We start from the raw sequence: 24,740 nt of genomic DNA, 5'->3' as shown, positions 1-24,740 counted from the left end.
TATTGTGGATTCATCTTTTAACCATACTGTTTGTAATATGTTTATTTCTGTTTTACTGTTTTTTACTACTTCTTCTGAGACCAAATGTTCATGAAATAGTTTGACATCACTGCCTATAGAGGAATCCAGGTATGAGGACTATACTAAATGTCTGGTATCAAGTTCTCACTTGAGTGCCTTGTAAAAATGTATTTCTAAATATATTCTGTTGTGGAAACATGTCTGTCTTGTTGCAGTCCTGTTTATAAACACTACATTGCACTATTTGGTCAAGGCATTTAATATATTATAGTACAAACAATTACAGCAATCTTCATTCCTGACACATTGCCACTCACAACATAGATTTTACACAGGACACAGCAAATCACATATTAGTTAATTTGCTTGGTGATGTTTTTATAAACAAAACATCTTTCTTGTGAGTGTACAACACGTTCAATGAAATCACACTGGCATCCCGAGAAGAATCGACATCTTCATGATTTAGCGATGGACAAAAAAAAAAAATGTAAGGGATGGGAAATGTCCACATTTGTGCAAAAACAGCAGTCCACCTGAGGTCAGTCTTTGAGGACTTCAGGATCCTGGTTTTCTGCTGCCAGTTTCAGCTGTTTTTGCCTCTCCATGTAGCGGTATCCTCGCATCACACACAGGTAGCCTCCGTAGACTGTCAGCAGCATCATCGAGGCGGTAAAGGTTCGATGGCCAATGTCAGCCAGACGCTTTCCAGATATCATGATGAGGACCCTGGAGGGACTAGAACAGGAAGTCAGAGGTGGAAATTAACCAGTTATGTTTACTCAGTCATTACACACACAGGTATGCAATATATATCAATACATTTAATTGCTGTTAATCTGCAAGATTGGCCAATAGACATTTTGTCTGGTGATTATCAACAATTTTTCATTTGATTTCCCAGATTTTTTTTTTTAACTATATGATGATCCAGATTAATATTGCAAAATAAAATTGTCTAAAAGAGGATTTTAATCAAACAGTGAGGTGCAAGTAATATATTTACGTTAAATGGTACTTGCATTTTATACTAGTCCTTACTTCTATTGCACTACATTTTAGAGGAACAATTTGGAAAAAGTCAAATTGAAGAAGAGCATTTGCTCATATCATCACTTGTGGATGTGCCATTAAATTACACTTAAGCGAGCTATAGTGTGCAGACTTTTCAAAATTTTCGTATTTCCATCTTCTTTTGGTCCAGCACCTGCTTTAAATGGCTTCTGGATGTGCACAAATGCTATGTATTGTTTGTTGTCACAGCATTTTGGAAGTTGTGTTACATTTATCTGAGAGCCGGTAGTTACTTATCGTCTTACGGATTAATACTTTACAAACAGACCACATAGTATGCTTTTAAATATGATTTATTGTTGTCGGTTAAACTAACCAACAATATACAATACGAAGTAGTTTTGGAAAAGAAATTCAAACTCAGAAAGGTAATATTTACAATATTAACAAGGTAATAATACAAACTCGGAAATATTTATTTAAAAAGGTGCACTATGTAGAAGACATTTTAATCAGATGAGAAAGATTAATTGACACATTTTTTATGCTTAAACAATTTAATAAACAAACTGATTGTTTTCATGACTGAATAAACCAGCTGAACTTAATGGACAACACAGTTTCAAACAGTTCAATCAGTCATTAAGTCAATCTTTCTCTTCTGATCAAATGTTTTCCCCCAAAACTACATAGTGCTCCTTTAAAGTCAGCTCCACTCCAGCTAGCTACAATATTGAAACGATGCTTACACATTTATGCATCAGTAAATATTATCCAAAAGTCATTATGAGTACGTTTTAAAAAGAAAATCATACTGATCTAACAGAATTGTGCATTTAAACTAAACATTATTATTATTACTGAAGCTAACTACTCTGCTTCCTATTCAAGATAAAACATTTCCCCTGTATCACTACATGCTAGCGCAGTTGTCAGCTATGAGTGACACCATTTGTTAGTTTACACGCTATTTTACTGACTCGGAAAAACCTCACGCTTTTGTCACTTCTCCTCTGAGAACAAATGCATTTGTCTTTTCTTACCTTTATTATAAAAGCTGAGAACAAGCGCAGGATATAGTAGTTTTCCTCAATGTCAGCGCGCCAGCACGAGAAGTTAGCACATAAGTCAAGTAACCTTCGCTTTCGTAAGGTACGGAAAAACAGAAGGGACATTTCTCTTGCTTTGACAAAACTGCGAGCAAATGTGCAGAGCGCCACCTACTGACCCGGAGGAGATTTAAAAAAATCAATACTGTACACTGTAGTGTAGCTGCATTTTTATGGTTTTGGTTTAGCGTTACTTGTGTATTATTTTGAGGTACTATATTTCAGAAGGATATATTTACTGTTTACTCCACATTTATACAATATAGTTATAAAATACAAGGTACAAAAAGTACCCAAGAGTGGATTACAACCAGAGCTGGGATGGTAACTTAATACAGTTATCTTTAAAAATGTATTCACTAACGTAATCCAAATTACTTATATAAAAGTAATGTAACTTTATTACTTTCCGTTAGTTTTGGATTACTTCAATACCAAACATCTGCAAATAAAGACTTGAGAAATGTATCAATAAGATGACTTTTATTTAATATGAATAACAAATGTGTATTCTGTAAGAATAAGAATAAGAATTCTTTATTTTAAATATTTAATCCTGTCAGTAATGCTCTTTTTTACTGAATGTATCTGTAATCTAATTACATCTTTTTTTTTGCAACTTTACCAGAACACAGTTACATTTTTTCTTTTAAAGCCTGATTACAACACATTTGTGTGTCAGTAGCAATCAAACAATAAAGCACACATAACTCATTATTACTTTTGACATTTTAAGTGCACTAAAGTATACTTTTAGGGTACTAAATAAATATTTTTCAATGAAGGATGGTTTTTATATTGTTTTATTGTCATTTTGACGCTGTCTAATGACGTCTGTATTGATCTATATAATCATCCATCATTCTGTCTACTTACTTTATTTTTCTCTATTTAATTTTCATCTTATATTATGTTCTGTACATATATTTATTTGTATTCTCCTCATTTGACATTTGTGTTGTATGTGCTACTGTTTAGTTTACCTGAATTATGTGTAAAATTGTCTTTTTTTCAATAAAAGGTTTTAAAAAAAAGAAGGAAGAAAACCTTTAAACCGCTCGCAAACACTTCAGTTCCGCTACATTATGACGTCAGAACCTGGCGTTACTATGGTTTTTGTGGCTTTTATTTTAAATCTTTCCACTCCCTTTCTACTTCTTTTTAGTTTTTAGTAAAAATTAAAATGTATTATTTTACTAAACCTACAACAAACCAGACACGAACACAGAGGGAGCTCCTCCGTTGTAGTTGAGACGCAGTCCCTGTTTCCACCCGGAAGTATTTTGGAGGCGCACACACGACGATGGCAACATGTTCGATAAATAGCGACGCTGCTGATGAAATAAACGATCCGGGAGCCGCTCCTTATGGAAACTTCATCAACTATTACACCTTCAACCCTCCGGAGAACCGTCTGAGTCTGATTCCAGCGACACTCCTTCAGGATTTAGGCTACAGCGACGGGAACCGGACCACACTGATCCTGGACGTGGGCTGTAACTCAGGGGTACGTGGTTCTGAGACACAGGGGTGTACTATCTCTAATCAACAAAACTTTGATCAGTTTGGACTCGAATAATCCATATATTTCTCTTAAATATACGCCTTTAGGTGGATAATATAATATAACATAACATAACAATATTAACTTTATTGATATAGGACCTTTAAAACAGAGTTTTCAAAGTGCTCTGACAAACAAGCAAAAGCAAGAAACTCAGGAAGACAATATTACAGAATAAACGCTCAAAAGTCAAGACAAACACAAGGAAACCTATAATAAGATGAGGTAAAACAAGAAAAAAAACCCAACCCAATATGAGTCATTACAAGTAAAAGGAATAAAAGCCATAAAACAGGCAAAATCGCAGAAAAAAAGAGCAAAAGTCATGAGATAAATAAAAGAATAAAATCAATCAACACAAGAAAAAACAACACCCCATGAGAGGAATTTAATAAAAAAAACATAGAAAGATTAAAAATCAGTTTTAAAGGGGTGACTTCACATAAAAGCAAGTCTATAAAAGTGGGTTTTAAGAAGGGATTTTAATATGCATGACCACAACATCACAGTGTTTTTTGACAACTCATATGCATATGGTGATCCAGCATATTTGGAAATCCTCTTATAAATTTGAATACAATTGTATATAAAGTTTATGGTTTGTAGTGAAAGCTGTCCTCTCTTTTCTTTCCCCCTGTGAATGTCAGGAGCTGAGTGTCGCCTTTTACAGGCATCTGATGCAGCAGCCTGTGAGCAAGGAGGAGTCAGATGGAAGAAAAGTGAAGCTCCTGGGCTTTGACTTGGATGAGATCCTCATTCAGCGAGCTCAGCAGACCAACCCTCTTCCCAGCAGCCTCTCCTTCATCCCTCTGGACATCACTGAAGACACACAGCAGCTGCAGGATTACCTGAACCAGCAGGGCTGCTCCCACTTCCACCTGTGCCTGTGCCTGGCTGTCACCATGTGGGTCCACCTGAACCACGGGGACTCAGGCCTGCTGCAGCTGCTCTCTCGCCTGGCCTCCATCAGCCAGCATCTCCTGCTGGAGGCACAGCCCTGGAAGTGCTACCGCTCTGCGGCCCGGCGGCTGAGAAAGCTGGGCCGCTCAGACTTTGACCACTTCAAGACCCTGAAGATCCGAGGGGACGTAGCAGCGCATGCAACTGAGCATCTGGAGACTAACTGTGGCATGGAGCTCATCCAGAGCTTCGGCAGCACTGCATGGGACCGCAAACTGCTGCTCTTTAAAAGGAGATGAGACTGAAGGACAAGAGTTAAGAGTTTTCATCTGCTGCACAGGAGCTGCAAATCAATGTGGGGAAGAGGAGAAAAGTAAACTGAACTGATAATGATGACTTTATCATTTTAAGTCAAGCAAACATGGCAAAAAAATTGCTGGTTCCAACTTTTAAAATGTAAAAAATGTGTTTATCTTTGTCATTAATGATGACATAGATTTTTCTTAAAATAAAATAAATATTTGATTATCAAAACAATTGCCAAATATACTCTTTGTTGCAGCTCGAGAGGAAAGAAAACGTTCAGAGAGAGGTGGGAAGTAACAAAGTACAAATACCTTGTTACTGTTAGTAGATTTTTCACGTATCTGTACTTTGAGTATTTAATTTTCGGACTTCTTTTACTCCTTACATTTTAAACACAAATATCTGAACTTTCTACTCCTTACATTTTCAAAACAGGTTTGTTACTTCAGTTTTAATCCATTTCAGGGGAAATGGATTATTTACGACACATTACCAAGCAAAGTGTCAGTATTTGACTTCTTGGGAAGACAACGATCAACCGTCTTTCTGGTGTGTCTTCGAACAGCTTGGACAAATCCTACCGATTCTACCTTTAACTCTTTGAATTACACTACTCAAAATTAGTTAGAGATATTGGTATGTGGGTGCATACTATATATGCATGTGCATAGATATGCAATTAAAGTAAAATGAAATGTGTCATTATTTTTGGGGACCAAAAATGTTCATAAAACACAAAATAAAAATTCAGATATGTGACAGAATTAACAATCAAGTGAAATACTAAAATCTCCCAAATTAATTTTGAGGAAGACAAATAATTTTCGGAAAATCTATATAAACATGACTTGAGGTTCAGTTAACTTTGCACAGAAATGGCCGGTAGAAATATCCTTCATTGGAATACTTTTACTTTTATACTTTGAGTCTGTACTTTATTACTTTTACTTGAGTAAAGAATCAGTACTTCTACTTTTACCAGTGAGTACTGTTTAAATAGATAAAATATTTTGTGCCTGAAACCTTGAAATATATAGTTTATGTTGGGTTTCTTGTCATTCATTTCCAAAAGACAGCATTCTCTATATTAAGAACATATTATACTGTTTCAACACTGTTTTAATAAAAATATTTGCCACAGAAAACCTAGCAACACAGCTACTTACTGTTTACTCTGTATGCAATCATTACCTCGCAGATTAAATAAGACTGTTTTCCATTATCAAGCAGCTTCCTACTTCTGTATCACAGCTGACTGAACCAGTGTTCAACAATGCAAAACTACAAAACAAAACTTGAGCACAACATCGTAATTTTCATCATTTTAATTACAGAATACTAAAAATAACATTACATAAAATGTCTTTTTAAAAGAAACCATTGAATATTACAAAGGTTGTAAATTTTGTAAAGTTAGGATATAAAATCTTTGAACAGTGGTGCATAATTGAAAAGAAAAATAATTTTCATAAAATGTATATATTAACTGTTCTACTACATAAAAAAAATGAGATGGACACAAAATCGCAGACAGACGAGATGAGTAGACACCGCCATTACCGCGGTGAGCTCTCCTTTCGAAGGAAGAAAGACTTGAGATGCACAGCACACACCACAATCAGCTTAAGTTCTCGAGTTATGTCTATGTTCAAAAAAAAAAAAAAAAAAAGTTACCATTTACAACAGAGGGGAAACCAACGAGCTCGAAAGACTACAAAAAGTGACTTGGTGGCTGCTCCCAATATTCACACACACACACACGCACATCTCGACTACACTGGCCTTGGTTCCATAAACACATACAGTACTGTTCTCCACAGGTTTAAGCTGTACAAAGAGTTTTGAGAAACCTCATACTTTAAATCATTCCACCAAGACAGGGAAATAATGATCAGCTGGCTTTCAGTTTCATCACACAGCCATTCCTAAATCCTACTGTACAACTGGTCAGTCAGATCCACTGAAAGCTACCATGGTCACATAATTAAACATCAGGAGGTCAACCGTACGGAAGAGACTATACACAAGGGGGGAAAAGATGAGGGCGGAGGAGGAAGGGGAGGGGGGGACATGCATATTCCAACAGTGTGCTTGCTGTCTTCCTCTTTACGTCACCCTGTGTCACTTCATCATGAGCCCTTGTTAAGATGTTGCAGTCAACACCACAGAATCGCTCAAAAAAGATTCACCCACCGAGGACATTCAGAGCCTGTTTGGAGCGCGGATGTCCCTCTACATGTACGACACACTGGCCAGTCATGTCCACACAGAGGTATTTCATTAGTCTCCTGCCGTTCGGGAGACGCGTTGTGTCACATTTTTGGTAAACAGACACGAGCGGGGGAAAGGGGAGGGCAAACAGTTTGTTTACGTGTTCTTTCAAAAAAGATATGGTTTTAATAACGCTGAGTGGCAGAATCACTGTTGCTTCTGTGCAGTAGTAGTGGTTTCATCGGCCCATGAAGACCAGGTGAAGAAATGCAGAGATAAAGAGTGAATCAGAGAAGGAACAGACAATAACCCAGAGGACATCTCAGAAGACAAAAAGGACGTCTGAGAGAAACTTTAGGAGGAGATGAGGTGACAGACACCAGCAGAGCTACTTGGTTTGGCTGGTCTGTTGCTCAGACAGCTGGAGGTTTTATTCACCAGGGATCCAGGAGCTGCTGCTGCTTATCATGTAAGCTAATAATGCTGTTTAGGTTCAGATGAGTCCCCCTGAGTTAGTGCACACGTCAGAGTCAGGCAGGCCTCGCCCGCTTGTTCGTTAAGAAAATCCACAAAAAAGAAGAATTAAGAAAAAAAAAAATCATTTCAGCAATTTAATATCAAGCTTACAATTAGCTTTGGAGAGAGAGAGAGAGAGCCCGTCGTAGTTTTACAAGTCTGTGATTGGGGGAAGGATTGAGTCAGTGTTAGTGTGGAGGAGGATGGGGAGAAGTTCAGGCGTAAATGCTGCAGCTCCAACAAAGTGGAGCAGCTAACCTCTGAGTCCTGCTCATTTTCGGAAAACTCTGAGAAGTACGCATTTGTGTTGTGAATGCAATGTGCGCTATGTAGTGCCCAACCAGAGACCGTTGTGTTGTTTGAGCATGCTCATACTTTTATACTGTAATCTGAACAGCTGATTCTCAAGTGGTTGTTGGTGTAGGTCTGCCCAGCAGGCGAGTGGTTGGTGGGGGGATCTGGTCGGGTGCTGGTGTTTGCAGGTTATGCTGACTGTGCATCAGTCAGACAGACAGGTAGGTAGACAGGCAGGTGGGGCTGTGAGGCGTGTTAAATCAAGGGAGCCGTGTCCATCAAGCCTTTGTTGGGGTCCAGGCTGGCAAAGAAGCGGACGTCCCGGTCCTTGTCGGACTGCAGAGCCATCACAGTCTCCTCCAGCTCGTCAGAGTAGGCACAGCCAGGCTCCTTGAAGTATGCTGGACGCAGAACACAAGATTCATTTAAAGTAAAAACCTGGCAGAGGATGTGTGTTATGTAATAATCATTCTTATTTTTATTTCATTTAGTTTGTGTTTATTGTACCTTTCTCCATGACACTCTGTCGTAGAGCCTTGGCTACCAGTACACGGACATTGGCAACCGGGTCTGAGGAGAGGCTGAGCAGGCTGGGCAGGAGGTGCTGGCTGAACTGGTCCATGGGCATACAGTCCTCCTCCACTATGGCCTGCAGAAAACACCAAGAAACATTAAAACAGGCACACAGACAGGCTGGTTCTGGAAGCAAAAGAAGCTTGACCTGTAGCATGTGTCCCATCCTGCCAGTGTTTTGTTTTGTCTGTCCATTTAGCAATATTGTACAAAGGTAATAAGGAGGCTCTGTTGAACTTCTGTGCCGTGCTGGAAGCTGGTTGTTATTTTCTGTTAGCGGATTCCATTTTTTTAAACTAACGTTAGCTACTGTTGCTCTCTGTTAGCGGCACAGAGACGCACTGTGAGGATGCACTCGAGAATGTGCATAAGGTCACATCCTTTGGACTGTCACATAAAATCCAACCCGAGTCCTCCCAAAAAAATTCAGTCCAGCAGCATTAAACAACTTCGACAAATTGTCTCGTCTCGCATTTTTCACATCACCTTACAGTCCCCTCATATACAGCCAATAAAAACGTAATATCATAATTAATTACATAATTAAAACACAATTGCTGCAAATTGTTACATGTAGCCTCTTTTATCATGACTCTTTAGTAAGAAATTCAAAGGAAATGGAAATAAAAATGTTCCAAGAACCATAAATGGGATGAAAGCTTCACCCCTACACTCTTGAGAATAACAAATTTTCTATTTTGTGAGCAATATCTTGAACAACTATCAGAAGTGTAGACAGCTATCTGGGATATAAGCACCACAGACCTGGCAGATGAAGGCAAAGGCCTGCCGTCCGACCCACTTGGGACAGTGGCAGAACCTGACGGTGAGCTCGTTGATGAAATTCAGGCCCAGCTCATCAGCACCACATGCATACAGCTTCTGGAGGATCTCCACAACCTGAGAACACAGGTGGGGATAACAGACTTAAAAATGAAGGTTTTAAGCAAATCCATGTTCAATGTTGTTGTCTTCAATTTATCAAGCGCAGAGGTAAATGTTGGACTTTGGACTAATGACAGAGTAACAGAATGAGCAAAAAATTAGAGGACAGGATTAATAAGTGAGCTGTTCTAAGAGGTTTTCCAAAATGTCAAACTTATACACCTGCTAATTTCTTATTTGATAAATTCCCTCCAAGTCACTACGTAACTAGTTTTCAGTCTCCTTGCAGCCAAGGTAAGATGATCAGCTACAACCATCAGTTGACTACGATTACAATTACTTTATCACATACGCACAACACTGGACATCGTCCGTCAGTGCGACTCATTCGTCTTTGATTTCCCAGTGTCTTTGCTGACCTAACCATCGGTCACAAGCTGCCAACGTTTCTCCTCACCAGATGTTCCCTCCATCAGCAACAAAAACCCAGATTCACCATCGTACACTCACCAGTTTGTACGAGATCCACCTGACCTCTGACACTTTGTCAGAGCAGAGTGTGAGCGCTATCTGTCTGAGGTAGTCATACACATCGTAGTGGCTGTACAACTCTATGATCAGGATCAGCTGCCTGGAAGATCAGAGAGAGAGGACACTTCAGTCAGGCACACATGAGGGTTATACAAACTTTCCCGTATATAGTAATAAAATACAGTTAAAACAAATAACTAAAACTAAATTAGCTGCAATTTGGAATATTCTAAAACTAACCCATACAGTATTCAAAGAACACAATTCAAATCAGTGTTTGGCTTCTAGACACTAAAGCAGAGCTGAAGTCGGTGAGGGCAAGAGAGTCAAATAAAATGTAAATGATTATTTCCCAGTTGGAAGAGGAAAAGGAGACGTACTCTGCCAACTCGTATCTGAATCTCCAGTTGCGACTGTTGTCCGTCACCATGAACTCCTGCAGCTGGTACAGATATTCTCTCCTCTTGTCTGCGTGAAGCAGCTGCAACAAAAAGATGCACATGAACCAGCTGAGTTATACAGTACTACCTGTAAAGCAATAAACCTGACTGTGATTTTCTTCTTTAACTGGAAACTAAAACTAATGCAAACGGTGCCATCTGAGTTCTTCTCTGTCATCTATCATAACAGTATTATTGAAAAGTGTTATCGCACTTTACTATAATCTCACCTTGAGGAAGTCGTAGAGGTGTTTGAGCACACCAATACGGACCTCGTCCAGGTCTTTGAGGAAACCGTTGAAGATAGGCACCAGATCAGCTGCTGTCAGCTGATCTCCAAGAATTACTGCCAGCTCATGGATGGAGAAAGCCAGCGTACGTCGCACCTTCCACTGAGAGGAGGAAAAGAAATCACACAAAGAAGAAAACCACATGAGCCATCAAAATGTTTCTTAAATAAGAAATCAACAACCAAATAATGTATTCATTTTTACTGATAATGCAGGAAAAGTGTTGACCAAATGTTACTGAGAAACTCTGAAGCCATTTATCTGAACTGCTTCAGTGACTGGCCTGAATCCTCAGTCGTACAATGCAACGCTCTCATGCTAACAGTGACATTCAGTGCTGTGATGAAGTAATGAGCAACAGTGTGACTGAGTGCTGTCACACTGTCTCTGCTGCTGTGAAGTGAAGAAATCTTTCCTCTCGTACATTTCCCTTTCTTTCTCACGTCCTCAAGCAACACATTTTTACAAGTGCTACGTTACTAAAGTCAAGCCGAGGAGGAAATTACTAACAAAATGCATGTTGCTGTGGAGGAACAGGAGGAACAGACACAGGGGGGTTACTGATGAGCATCAGGACAGCATCAACACAACCAAGTTATACACAATCAAAACAGAAAATACCTGAGCTTCAGGAATAAAATTACAACACCCAAGCTCAATTGTTATTTGGCCCTTAACCGCAGCTATACATTAACCTGTGTGTCAGCAGTATATCTCATATTAAGTTTAAGAAAACATTGATGATACAAAGACTCAGAGACGACAGGAGGACATAGAGAAACATGGCTGCCAATAGAAGACACCCTGTGTTCTCACTGTGATCTATAACTCACTGAGATAGCACTTCTCTTCCTCACTGAGTGTTGACAAATCAGAGACCAAAGCCTCCCAAAGCATCAAACGTCCAGAAATACTCCGTCACACCAAAGTAAACTTACTTGCCATGCCACAACCAAGGAAAAAAACATGGGTCTCCCAATTAACTCTACTATGTTCAATAATGTTGTATTTGTGTGTTATGTGAATTTTATGTATTTTATTTAGTTACTCAAATCAAGCTTTCTTCATGGAGGAAGCTAACTGCTAAAAAACATGATTAACCGTAATCACACAGGGTCTTCTGTCAAGAACAAACCTCTGCTACCACAGCTGTTTTTTCACTGGTGATTCAGCTTTTCTAACAGGACATCACATTATTGCAACACTGTTAAGCAGTCTACTTCAGTGTGACCAAACTCTGAACCTACACAAGCTCAGTTTTTTTATTATGACTATACAGCAAAAAAAAAAAAAAAAAAATCATCGAAGAACTAAATTCCCAGATGTCCAAAATCATAAACAACTTATCCTTGAGCTAAATTACTGTAACCCGAGCTTTACCATCCAGCAGTCATTCTGTCAGAGTGTGACATCAAATCTAATCCCTCATTACCATCATAATTTCCCTTTTCTCTGCCTACCTGCACATCAGTAGCGAGGGTTTCATACGTGTCCTTGAGGCAGTGCCAGTTCTGTCGACCCAGAGTGAGCGCGACCCCCGGCAGGCTGAAGGCACAGTGTTTGGCGATCTCTGTATCCACCGTCTGGGCCCTCGCCGGGTCCGTCATAGAGAGGTACTGGTCCAACAGCTGCTGAGGGATTACATTCTGGAGACAGAGCAAGAGATCACAGAGTTTGATAACCAAAGAGGAACGGGGGGTGCACAGAAAAGATGCATCTAGTTTGTGCAAATCGATATCATCTGCAAGGCTCTGATCAATACTTCCAGGACGTAAGACAGAAGTGCTGACTGACCTGGATCTTAGGCTTATCCTCAGGTACTGGGCTGTTCGCAGAGTCTTCCTTTCCCTCCTCCTCCACACTCTCAATTAGTTCAGACTCCTGAGGACAATACAACACCAAATAATTAAAGAACAGGCAAACACACTAAACATTAAAGCAACTCTCTGAATTCTCCATCGAAGCATAAGACCTAAAGCTGGATTTATAGCTGCGCATAAAAAAAGAAAATTTGACACGTTTCATGTGGATGTCAAATCAGTGTTGATGGTAAATGTAGCACGGTGATGGCGATTGCACGGTGTAAATGAAGCAAAAAGATCCTCAGTACATGCTGTATTGACCATGAAAACTGAGTTCCCCTGCTGCTAAATCTGTTTTTCTTCCAACACCAGTGATGTAATCGGTGTTAAGGAAGAACTACCAAGCTATTTATTTCAGCTTGGATTTAGCCTCTGGGTATTCATCAGGCATGCTGTGGCTCATAAACAAAAGTGGTTCTCTTGCTGTTAAACTGGCTATTTTTCCAACAACCAAAATGGCATCCCAAAATATGAGTTCAGAGGCTGTTATGGAGGAGGATACACGCACTGCATCTTGGTACATGTAGGCACAGTCTGCAGGGCTCCGCAGCAGGAGAGCTCAGCTGTCTTGGTCAATATAGCACACATCAAAACTGACTGGACATCCTCACGAAAGGTGACAAATTGTGCCTTTAAAAAAGGAGTTAAAGTGTAGCTACGGTACATGTGCTTTCTGCAGAGTATGCTGTAGCAGACTCGTATCTCCAAAAACATGTAAACCATATGAGGACCACAAGACACATGACTGGTCAGATTGTGTTTTTTCCTAAAAGTTTCAGATCCCAGTGGAGAAAGTCGAGAGTTAAGACAATGTTGAGGGAGGAAGTTGAATTAACAAAGCCAACTCTGTGTACCCCAACATGAATCTATATCCCAAAGTAAATCAACTTCTGACTATGAGTGATAAAGTCCTACATGAAAGTTTTCTGCTTAACTGAGAAAAGCTTTGGTCATTTTCCGGGAAAGATTTCTGTATTTGTCTACTCGAAAAAAAGCTGATGTCAAGCAATCGGGCTTAGGATCTAAATCAGAATCTGGTGATAGTTGTGGGGTTGTTTGTATGTGTGTCAGCCCTCAGTCAGTCAAAACAATTCCTCACAGTCCGGATAAATTAGATAAGCTGAGTTTTTTATGGTTACACACAGAAATCTGATCTGGAGCTAATAAATCAAAACCTAGACTGTAGGCCCCTACTGCATTACTCTCATTAACCCTTCGCATCAAGAAAAAAGTACATGTAGTTACTGAGTTCACTCTTCAGCCACGCAACATACAGCAGCAGACTTTACACACTGCAAAGATCTGAATTATCGTACCAGAACAGGGGAGCCAGGAGGAGACTCTTCCTGGTCTTCCTGGTCCTCCTGGTCTTCCTGGTCTTCCTGGTCCTCCAGGGGCTCCGTCTGCGTCTCCTCATCTCCTTGCTCCTGGACAGGGCTCGACTCCAAAGCTGGGGGAGTTTCCATCATCTGCTCCTCTTCCTCTGGACTCTCTTGAGTCTCTGACTGAACCTCCACAGATTTGCTCTCCACAAACGGGCTGTCACTGTTGCTCTCAGGCTGCTCCTCTGGCTGGGGTTCAGTCGGGCTGTCGTCTGTCGGGCTGTCGAGCTGCGCTGCCTTCAGAGCTGCTGACAACACCTGGACTTGAGCTGAAAGTAGATTCACATACACACCTCAGTCTACATTCAAAAAGTCTGCAGCTAATCATACATATTCTGGCTCTGTATACCAACCTTGCACATCAGGGTCATCCATGTGCGGTTGCAAACAGTCCAAGACCTTCTGGATCTGGTCGCTGGTAGCTTGGCCAGGGCTGGACCTGGGGTCAGGACAATTAACTCCAGGTTCATCCTCCTCCTCATTCTTTTCCTGCTTCTCTATCACCTCCGTTGATGTTTGACAATTTAGCATCTCCAGCTCCCCGCTGATGTCAGGTAAAGGAGATCTCCAGTAGTGGAAAGAGTTAAAGTTCTCATCTGTGTGCTCCGTTTCTTTTGTGTTCGTAGCGTTGTTTGTAGTTTTAGGGCTGCTGCTGCTGTTTGAGACCATGTGGGAGAAGCCACCGTGCATCTCTCTGGGAACAGAAGTGTGGCTGTAATCAAAGTTGTGCATTTCCTCGCTGTCAGCGGACGACACATGCTCGGGGGATGGTGTGGCACGGCCGTCCTGATTGGGAGGCGTGTGAGCGAGGGTTCTGTCCGTGTGGCAGCCGCTAATGTTCGAGCAGTTCAGAGAGTTTAGGGAGCAGTCGCTGAAAAGAGAGTAGGAAAATGTAAAGTAATCCTTACATTTAAAACAGAACAATCTCACCATTGTTAACTGTTGTGAACAAAAACACGCCTTAAACCGTTGTTTAGTGTAAATTCAAGCATTTATGAGAAAATTTCAGACTATCAAGTACCTCTATGAAGGTACAGGTACCGTGACTTTTCAAGTAAAAGGAATCAGACATTAAAGTTTTCAGGATTCAACCGTGTCGACACAAATTCATATTTGTGTGGTTCCACAGCATGTCACTATAATTACTGTCTGAACATACATATTCACTGAACGAAATGAAAATATTATTTCTGCTTACTTTTGATCTGCTAACAAAAATAGAGAACATGGGGCCTGGCATTATTTGAACAAACTGAAACATGATTCATCAAAGTAATCCGAAAGCTGTAAATACATGCAAGTTGTTGGAGTGCTGATATATGTCAGGATTTCTTACCTGTCCAATGTACACCTGGGGACCTCTAGTAGGGTGCCGTCCTCTCTGAAATAAAGGCCTGTGCTGGAGGGATTGGCAAAGGTGGAGATGAAACGCCCCAGAGACTGAAAGGCAGCTTGTCGCACCTGAAAGTGTGGCAGAGAGAAATCTCCTCAGTTTCGTCATGACAACAGAGATTATTACTAATCAGGGCTTTCCTCAATTAAATGAAGACGCAAGCAGGAAAAAGTAGCCAGTTAGAAAGATAGAGAGACTTTGGCTGTAAAATCCCAAATGTGGTGGCCTCTGGCACATTGCAACGCTACTATTTGATCATATACACTCTCAAACTGGCAATACACAACTATTTTGAAGCAAATACTGATAGCACAGTGTAATGGCTGTATAAAAATGACATCATCGCATATTGGTGATGGTGACCGGTTCCCTTTGTTTTCACAGCACTGAGATGAGGGTTTCTAGGTCAAATTGGGATTCTTACGGTTGTTTTTCGCTTTGGACAGTAGCCAGGCCATCAGCGGTAGCCATGTTGGCCCAAACAGTAAGAAAACAGGGAAACACTAAGAGGAAAAGTTGTTCCATTTCCTCTGTAATTATTATTATACATTATTATTTATATTATAAATGTTTAAAAGATGAGGCACACCACAATGTTGGTTAATCTATTGTTTTACTAGAAACGTATATACACTTTTATTCAACAAAGCTGAACCAGATTATTTAAATGCAGAACATGTTTTCAATCCCAAGTCTTATCTGAGTGGCTGGACTAAAATGAGTACTTGGCTGTTTGGCCAGCAGCCAGCACTTATGGAAGGCTCTCCATTACTCTAAAGCTCATCCTCATTTGCTCAAGATCTTCACCTGAACAGGATTATTTGACTGAGGCACCGTTTTAAGGGCTGGATACCGTCCAAAATAGTACACAGACACGGACAGTGGAGCTGCAGTTCTGTTTATAGTGCAATGGGTGTCTGCATGCACAGACAAGATCACACATGTGCCACAGTGCAAATAGTTTACGTGGTCATAAACTTTCGGCTCCATGTGGACCCTCGTGGACATGGGTAGATGGCAAAATGTTTGTCACATGGACCCACATAGATGTAGAGATTGGACTTTAGTCTGCAGACCCTTTCAGACATAAACACTGACACTCTTCAAGCTTCAAGCCCCGTTGATAATCTTTTTTGCGCTCAATTTGAAAGTATGCCTGATATTTTCCATTTCTCTGCCTACCACTTGTTTTGCACCAATAAAGATTTTTTTTCTTTACAAAGAACTATAATCTAAGTGAAGATAAAGGACATGCCTTAAAATCAGGAACTAGAAGATACATACAGTGGTTAGGAAAAAATACTTCTAGATTCTAGATCTGAGCAACAACTGCACTATTTTCATCATAGTACAGAGGAAGTTACACAAAAATGTGCCTGTCATTTTTAAGCAAGCGTGTGAATTACAGCGTTTCTTGTGTGTGTGTGTGCGTCTTACCCAGCGGGACTGGTCACTGATGAGGCTGATGAACAGGGGGGACAATTTTGCACGTCGCACCTCAGGAGAGGTGGAATTGGAGACCATCATGAAGCACTCGGCACAGGCTTTCCTGATGCCCCACAGACTGTCTGAGCACAGATCGAAGAACTTGGGCATCTATGTTAAAAACAAAACCACATCGTTATTGCAGCAATAACAGCAGGGGTGCGAAGAAACTGACCTATGGATAGAAAACAATTACATATACAGTGACGTCACATGACAGCACAACTGCACTGCAAATACACACAGCTGAGTCGATGTATTGTTTTAAGACTTCCCTCAGGAATTCCTGAGGGACACCAACGGTAAATGTTCATGTTACATAATGAAGCCGTAAATGTGGTTTTGAATTTTTCAGTTGTTGAAAAAGAATCTTAAGTTTCTCACCAGTAGTTTTTCTGTGGCCTCCTGACCCACAATGGAACAAAACTCTCCGAAATTGGCTGCACAGACCTGTAACACATAAAACAAATAATAATGAACAAGGCAAAGTTTACATGCCAAATAAATTGTATATAACATTTATTTCAAACCATCAAACTCCACAAGAGATTAAAGATTTACAAAGCACTCAAAAAGATGGCAATTCCAATACCATGAAAAGGAAAATTAATAATTAAAATAACATTTTGAAAACATAGACTATTCAACTTACTGGATCATATTTCCTATAGTTATAACTCATGTTGCAATTCTAGCTAGAACCAGACAGATATATTAGTTGGACAGATATTATCAGTCGATATTGGCCTGTTACAGATATAATGGCATCTCCGATATGAGACCATATCAAAAAATGTTGAAAAAAGATCATTATGCAGGAAAAGATGCTTGGGGAAATTTATAATAAGTAAATTTTTCCGTGCACTGATGTCATTTTATAAAGTTTATAGTTAAAATGTAAAACCATGCCTCTTATATATCTAGATGTATATATCTATAAATACATTTATGGGATTATTGCAAAAAAAAAAATCTGTGTATATCAGCCAATACATCAATATCAGAATTTTTACAGAAATTTTACTCTTGTTATATACTCTGTTCCTGTTCTAACCTAACATTCAGCAAGCATTTATTCAAACAAAAAACAGTACTACCAGTAACATTACTGCCAGTAAGTCAGTGTTCAGATAATTAAATTAGGTTGGATACTATAATTGTGATTGCTGCTCATTGTATGAAATAAAGATTTGTATGCTTGTTTTGGTCTAAAGCAGCAATTCATGAACTTCAAACTTAAGCTTCAGAGAAAAGGGGGATTACACAAAAGGACAAAACAAAGTCTAACAAATGCATAAGAGCTCAAAAAAATATTTACAATGTTTGACCACCCTTCTCCAACTGGCACCAGATACAGCCCAAGAATTAACATTCCTCACAGAAAACAACAGCGTGGTCTTGGCTCAGGTGATGCGCAAAACAGAATTAAGGCTGACGCACAGTGTTATTGAATTTATCCTGAGGGAAGGCAGTTAAAGTCCGGCATAAATAACTCTTAACCCAGCCGTGAATGCGGCCAGAAACTGAACATCTTGTAGGTTAAAACCAAAGAGTATATCAACCTTGGAGGAGATGACAATGGTTTGGAGGTCGTTACCTTGCGAACTTGGAAGAGCCTGGCGTCGCTGCAAAGGTCACAGAAGCGAGGCAGTAATAGATGCTCCACCGTGTCTTTGCTCAACATGGTGACAACCTTACACATGATCTGTCAGAGGAGACACATGGAGAGATTTAAGAGGACATTTTTAAAATCTCTGACAGTTCAATAACACATGATAAATAATGCCTCATATAATCTGACAACACAATCTTTGCTGGCATCAATCATGTTCGATCAAAAAAGAGGCCAATTTTATTTTAGAAAAAATAGGTGACTCAATCAGATAAGACACTGACTGATCACAGTAAAGTAATAAAAGAAACCCACTTTCCCTCACTGCCTCTTGTATTGATTTAAAAACCAATCCAACTATCATACTAGATAATTTCTCTAGTACCATGTGGTTTTCAGCTCAATAACTATTTTTATTGAATCTTTTGCTTGGAAAAAATATAAGACAGGTTTCTTACAGCAACTGCTTCGATTTTGTAGTCATCGTCACTGCTTGGTTCTGTGAGTTCAAGCAGAACTGGACAAACTTTGGTCTCCATATCAGCTTTAGAGATGAGGCCCTGCTCCAACAGAACAAGCAGCGCTGCTTGGCTCGTCTTCCGCACCTGGAAAAGACAGCAAAAGTTTTTTTCCACATCTCTTATTTCCTAAAAAAACTGAGAAAAAGAGCTCCTGGAAGATGAACACCAAACAAAAAAGTACTGCATGGTCATCTTGACCAGTAGTGATCGTTGTTTTCTTTGTAAAAATCATCTAGACAAGTGTTACATTTTAAACCTACCTGGTTATTTGGATCAGTAAGATATCGGACTACAATGGGCACCAAGTATCTTGAGAAAGCTGCTGGGAAGTTGGGCCGACTCTCGTGTAAGAACATGGCAATGTTGGGGACCTGCTCCATCAGCTCAGCTCGCACTGTGGGCTCTGAGAACAAACATTAAAGTATAAACTTAATGTACAAACATGTTACGTGCTCACAACCATATAAAGACTAAATCCTGAAAGAGCTGAACTGTGTTTAACGGAAGACATCTCTTTAAGAAAGAGAGAAAGAAACCACAGTCAAAAAGCGAAGAATTATCTTGAGATTGGACAGCTAAATAGATGAAAAGGAAAATGCATCTACCTCCATCTTCTGACATTCTTGCAACCGTCTCCATGACACTGATAAAGTCATTTTCATTGTCACTGAACTCTCGAAGCACATCAAGCAGGCCACGAGCCACGATCTGCCTAGAAAGCAACAGGAGCGTCAAGTTAGTGGACTGCCTGCCAATACCTACAGATGCTGAAAGCACACAGCGTAACACACAGCACTGACAGAGCTGTCAAGCACATTACGCACACATGGACTTGGAAATGACAGGAGGGCTTGAACTCTGCAAAGCTGAGCGTTAAAAGAATGAAGACGGGAACTAAACAGGTTTGTGTGGGAGATAACAGAGCAGTATCACATGTTTGCAGGGTCATTGTGTTCAAACTAATTTTAAAGCACATCTTAAGGACTTAAAAATGCACTGGCAGGCTTTTGCTTACTGAGAAGAAAAGTCCCTCATCAAAAAACACATCATACATCTCACAAAAAAGTACAGAATATGTCTTCAGTTGAGAACACTACATCCAAGACTATCATTGTCAGCCTAATGCCATGTTCAGACAGACACCATCCACCCATGGCTCAACATTAAGTCTTTTGGCATTCCTGCACTCTCGAGTTAAAGCAGGTATGTGATTAGTAGATACTCAGGAATGAAGACAGTCGTCCAGATGACTAAGAAAAAACAGACCTAGAGATGACTTGAGACTGGACAATACAGTATTTTAGCCTTGGATATAAATTTTCTGCTGTGGGGTTTAATTCATTATTCAGCATAATCTATCAAAGGAATATGAGGACAGGAACATCAAATAACAGTGAGTCATTGTCCAACATTATGCTGTTTCGTATTTGAGCTTTTTTTATACAGTGCAAAAATGTTTTTGTTTTTGTTTACTAATTTGTGGCTAATCTTTTTAAGAAAAAATGACACCTCCCTGTCGTTCGCCAGATGTTTCCTTGATAATAAGTTCAACTATGCTGCAGATGTTTCCTTGTTGCTAAGACGCTCTAGTAGTGGTAGAGTGCTCTCCACACAAATCAACATGAGAACATGTTGTTATGCTTGAATAGACATATATACAAGGGTTTAATGTATATGGAAGGCCACAATGTAGAAAATAGTTTTTGTTTTGTAATGTGTAACTGTACATTTGTGACTTTTACAATTTAGGCTTTGTTAGAGATGCTTTTACTTTCAAACTCCGCTGCAGCAGCAATATTTTGAATCATTGTATCTCTGATATAGGGCTGCACAATATATTGTTTCAGCATCGATATCATAATGTGCACATGGACAATCATCACATCGACGGATGTGCAATGTCGAATAAGGCAAATTAACTCAAAAAAGCCATGTTACAACTTTTTTTCTTGAAAACATGGATGTCCATTGCTTATCAATGACATGCATGCCCTACATGCACAGCAAACATTTATTGATCAATTTATTAAACAAGGCAGGGTCTGCTTTGGTTGTCTGATTTAAGGCACTCCCCTACAAAATCACCCAAATTATGCTAGAATGATCGATTATTTCCAAACAGAGGAAATCAAGTTATCTGGGGAAAAATCCTGTATTTTTTCATTTAGTAGATTCAGTTTTTTCCAATATCGTGCAGCCCTACTATGAAAGCAGAGTACCAACAGCTGAAGTAGCAGCAAAGTTATAGAGCAGAGCCGTTTTTCCACTAGCACTTTTGGCCACGCCGTGCTGATTTGCTTTTCCATCACCAGTTTTACTGCGCCTAGTTGAGCCGAGCCGAGCCGAGCCGGCGATGGACCTGCTCTGGAGTAGGTCTCCCTGCCTCCAAGCAGGCCGCGGTGACGTCTCACAACTACAGCCAACCCGTAACAAGCACCTGCCCTCCCCCTAAAATCGATACTGACTCATGTCTGTGCAGGAAACCTGAGAGACAGACGTTTTTAGAAGGCTGTGAAGCTCTCAGTACTTTTGTAGCTTTCCAACTGAATCTCTTTAGTTTCTCTCATTTTGTTTGTACTTTCAGACATTGTGTTCACTTTCAGCTCTTTTGGGAGTCATGTTTACTGTTTAGTTACTGCTGGGGAAAACACAATATTTCCTGTAATGCTGCTTCATAATAAAAGCTTTTAAATTGCTAAATAACAGGCAGCTTTTATTGTGAATAACTTACAGTAAATGAAACTTATTTGTAACTGAATAAGCGGTGATTCTTCGATAGTAATGCAGGGATAGGGACAAGCGCATCATTGTTTTAAGACACACCTTCAAGCAGGAAACCCAGTTGTGATGGAAATGCAAAACCCCAGCTGCGTCGAGTCAAACCGGGCCAGCAGGTGTAAAGAAAAAATGGTATAGCAGGCCAAGCTTAAATGCCGCCAAAAACAACTGTGTGTTTACGTCACACTACATAGTTTGACAATGAAACCTCACAACCCATAAACTACTCATGAACATCCTATTGTCTGTGTAATATATAGCATTTTGTCTGGTCTCCACTTACCTGTTGAAGACATTTTCACTGAAGGCATACTTCTCTAGCCTCCCAAGAGGAGTTAGGTTGTCTTGTCCTGCATCGAGGAAGGCTGTGATGCGGATGCCGTCGCACTCTGAACCATAGTCATCGAATCCAACTGTGGGATGGAAATAAAAATAATTTTAAGGTCTCACAACTTTTGGAACCATCTCTGAAACACACAGCTGATGCCTACAAAAACATTTTAACGAGGACTGACAGATGCACCACAGTAGTCACAGTGCCATGTTGAAAATACTGAGTCAGACTAAATGTCAAGAATTAGAAGTTTGAATGTGTGAATACAGCAGAAAGGCTCAAGTCAAACTGAATGTCCCATTTAATGTTCCAGCCATAAATACACATTGGCTGTGCAGTTGGATATAAACAGTGTTTCATCACTCTGGCTAAAGCAGACAACAGGGGCTGTTGATCTGTATAACAGCTAATAATAGCGTCACGTAAAACCTTGAAATACTGTTGACAGCTTTAAATTTCACATGGGTGAATGGGGTTGCCCATAAATATGACACTTCCATGTACCTCCCTGCTGGAGGGAAGGAAAACAAAGTCACACATATACAGTGTGTTCAAACCTTAAATGCAAGTATTTGTTTAAATGTTTAAAAACCAGGAGTACTCACAGTCATCCAAATCATCATGGCCATCTTCAAAGTATAAAGATAGACCTGCAAGGTAAAGGCAATTAGAGGGGGGAAATCCTTGGTGGCAAACATGTCATCAACATACCATCACTGTCTACACCACTCCCCCTACAAAATCAAAGGAACACTGAGTTAACAGGTTTACAGGCGGGCAAGTACAAAAAAAGGAACAAAAGGGACATTAAATCACTGCGGTATCGCTGAATAATCACTCTGCAAAACTGAAACTTTGTCCATCGACATGACAACACTGGTGTAGTGACGTGTAAGAGGGAGAGATTGAAACAAACCAGTAAATATAAACGTGCTATTTTCCCTGATCCCACACGATTGTCTTATTCGATCTGCTTAAAAAATACAAGTGATTCCTCTGTTCAATAAGGTAGTGATAATCAAAGAGTTGTGTGCATATCACTGATCTCGGTGCTGGACTCCACAGCATTAATATGATTAAGTGGTTATGGAGTTGCTGATCATTTAAGTGTATGTATGCACACCTTTCATTTCCATAATGGTGGTATTCACCTGAAGAAAACCTGCAACGGGTCGAAATATTGGTCATAAAAACTGAAGGAAGCACTGATTTCAGTTTGCAGGTACCCTTCTAGTGCATTTCTATGCATCTTCTCTATGCAGACATAATATACTTAGTTCCCTCAGGTGCAATTTACTCTTTTAATTTAATTTCCCTCACTTATTTGAAGCTATTTAGGTCACAATACTGTTTGAGGTGTATATTTATGTTTGGTGTACGTAAAGTACAATTTAGTCCCTTTAACTTATGTTTCTTTTTTCATTCTAAATTCTGAATATAATATGAGCTCATAATGTATGTAGCACTATACTTTTCCTTTTTCAAGTTTCTTATCTATACTATGCATCTGTGCCTGCATTTCTGCAGCTAAGACACTTCAATTTCCCTGCACAAGAACAATTAAGTAGGTCTTATCTACGTTCAAGAATACTTTGTTTCCTCTTATTTGCGATCAATGCCACCCAGCCCTGAATATAGGGCAATAAACCAGGGCAGGGTAGTTAAAGGAAAAGCCCAGAAAGAGGTCCAAGAAGGAGCAGCATGTGCTGGGACGGCTAATGCCAGTGTTTACAGCTGGGCAAGCAAGGGAATGTGCTCCAATATAAAAACAACTCCTGCCTCTAAAAGACACATTAAATGCGGTGTTTAGTGTGTGGAGCAAAGAAACATACGACTGGTTAAACAACAGCCCCAAAAGCATGTGGGCAAAGAACAACATCTCCCCTTTGTTATGGTATAAAGGAGGATTTGGTCAGCTTATGGCTGAAAATGACTTTAGCGACTCGGCTAACGTTAGCTAGGTCAACTCGCTAGCCTCTGCTATGATAACACTTCGATAATAAACACGGCTTTAAACGTGCGATATGGTCTAACTACAGAAGTGAGTGGTGATTAAGAAACCCATCCACACGTACTGAGTAGTTACACGCTTAAATTCAGCCCCAAAGTCACACATTTCGATACCCCTCAGCAGTGGCTTTCGTAAGCTAGCTGGCTAGTAGTGCTAAGTTTGCTAACACGGCTTGTCCAGCCCTTTCGCTTGACTTGACTTCGCCTGGGAATACAATAAATGTAGCCCAACGGGAGCCGCTGTATTATGTATTTGGACTCTGAATGCCGCGATACCGCTTTACAAGCGCAAACCCGGCGTCAAAGTACAAGAGGAAACACTGTTTAAAAAGTGCCATTACCTGCCATCTTGAGTATCGGCTCGGCTCTGCGGGCTGCCGTCCCGTGTGGGCTGTCACCACCGCACAGCTGTCACTCAAACCAGGCAGCAAACTACTTCCTGAAAGTACTTCCTGATGCCAGTAATCACCGGTAGAGATTTTAAACAACTGGCTCAAACCGATGACCGTTTCCCAGCTCGGCTACAACTCGACATAACTGAGCGTAAATACAGCCTGTGGGCTTTGTGTACCTCCAAACAAAAAAAAGAGCCGAAAACAGTCACGTGACCGCTCGCCGTGGTTCAAGATGGAGACTGAGCGACTCGGTAGCTTCACTGTTAGCTAGCTAGCTGTTTACAATAACCACGATATGGCAAATACGACGGACC

General features: G+C 40.2%; 3 protein-coding genes across 4 annotated transcripts; 1 reads left to right on the top strand and 2 right to left on the bottom strand.

Moving 5' to 3' along the window:
* Positions 1-264: 264 nt before the first annotated feature.
* cox14 (cytochrome c oxidase assembly factor COX14) lies at positions 265-2,172 on the bottom strand. 2 transcript variants are annotated; one of them, XM_073469262.1, is made up of 2 exons: positions 2,079-2,172; positions 265-759 (listed from the first exon to the last, which is right to left on the bottom strand). In XM_073469262.1, the coding sequence occupies exon 2, from the start codon at positions 738-740 to the stop codon at positions 564-566; it is 177 nt and encodes a 58-aa protein (XP_073325363.1). In that variant the 5' UTR covers positions 741-759; positions 2,079-2,172; the 3' UTR covers positions 265-563. The 2 variants fall into 2 exon arrangements, with proteins under 2 accessions (XP_073325363.1, XP_073325364.1); XM_073469263.1 differs by having other exon boundaries at positions 265-750.
* Positions 2,173-3,447: 1,275 nt separating this feature from the next.
* On the top strand, positions 3,448-5,145 carry bcdin3d (BCDIN3 domain containing). Its single transcript, XM_073468737.1, has 2 exons — positions 3,448-3,651; positions 4,356-5,145. The coding sequence occupies exons 1-2, from the start codon at positions 3,448-3,450 to the stop codon at positions 4,905-4,907; spliced, it is 756 nt and encodes a 251-aa protein (XP_073324838.1). The 3' UTR covers positions 4,908-5,145.
* Positions 5,146-6,224: 1,079 nt separating this feature from the next.
* On the bottom strand, positions 6,225-24,440 carry ppp4r1l (protein phosphatase 4, regulatory subunit 1-like). The gene is made up of 20 exons (XM_073467544.1): positions 24,373-24,440; positions 22,627-22,671; positions 21,971-22,100; positions 19,515-19,621; positions 19,170-19,312; positions 18,847-18,993; positions 18,374-18,481; positions 17,161-17,226; positions 16,729-16,887; positions 15,235-15,359; positions 14,252-14,769; positions 13,833-14,167; positions 12,449-12,535; positions 12,115-12,300; positions 10,595-10,756; positions 10,305-10,405; positions 9,904-10,024; positions 9,274-9,408; positions 8,443-8,584; positions 6,225-8,336 (listed from the first exon to the last, which is right to left on the bottom strand). The coding sequence occupies exons 1-20, from the start codon at positions 24,377-24,379 to the stop codon at positions 8,191-8,193; spliced, it is 2,970 nt and encodes a 989-aa protein (XP_073323645.1). The 5' UTR covers positions 24,380-24,440; the 3' UTR covers positions 6,225-8,190.
* Positions 24,441-24,740: the final 300 nt, after the last annotated feature.

This window comes from Pagrus major, chromosome 6, assembly GCF_040436345.1.
Source record: "Pagrus major chromosome 6, Pma_NU_1.0".
NCBI classification, from domain to species: domain Eukaryota; kingdom Metazoa; phylum Chordata; class Actinopteri; order Spariformes; family Sparidae; genus Pagrus; species Pagrus major.
Note: the sequence above shows the minus strand (reverse complement) of the source record. Positions and strands in the feature narration are given on the sequence as shown.

Bases quoted from the DNA above. Each gene is read 5' to 3' on its own strand.
- ppp4r1l (XM_073467544.1), bottom strand. The intron at 18,994-19,169 runs GTAGGTTTAAAA...TGTCTTTTCCAG, and splicing joins TTACTGATCCAAATAACCAG to GTGCGGAAGACGAGCCAAGC. The intron at 16,888-17,160 runs GTGAGAAACTTA...TTTTTAACATAG, and splicing joins AGGCCACAGAAAAACTACTG to ATGCCCAAGTTCTTCGATCT.
- cox14 (XM_073469262.1), bottom strand. From the start codon at position 740: ATGATATCTGGAAAGCGTCTGGCTGACATTGGCCATCGAACCTTTACC.
- bcdin3d (XM_073468737.1), top strand. From the start codon at position 3,448: ATGGCAACATGTTCGATAAATAGCGACGCTGCTGATGAAATAAACGAT. The intron at 3,652-4,355 runs GTACGTGGTTCT...TGTGAATGTCAG, and splicing joins ACGTGGGCTGTAACTCAGGG to GAGCTGAGTGTCGCCTTTTA.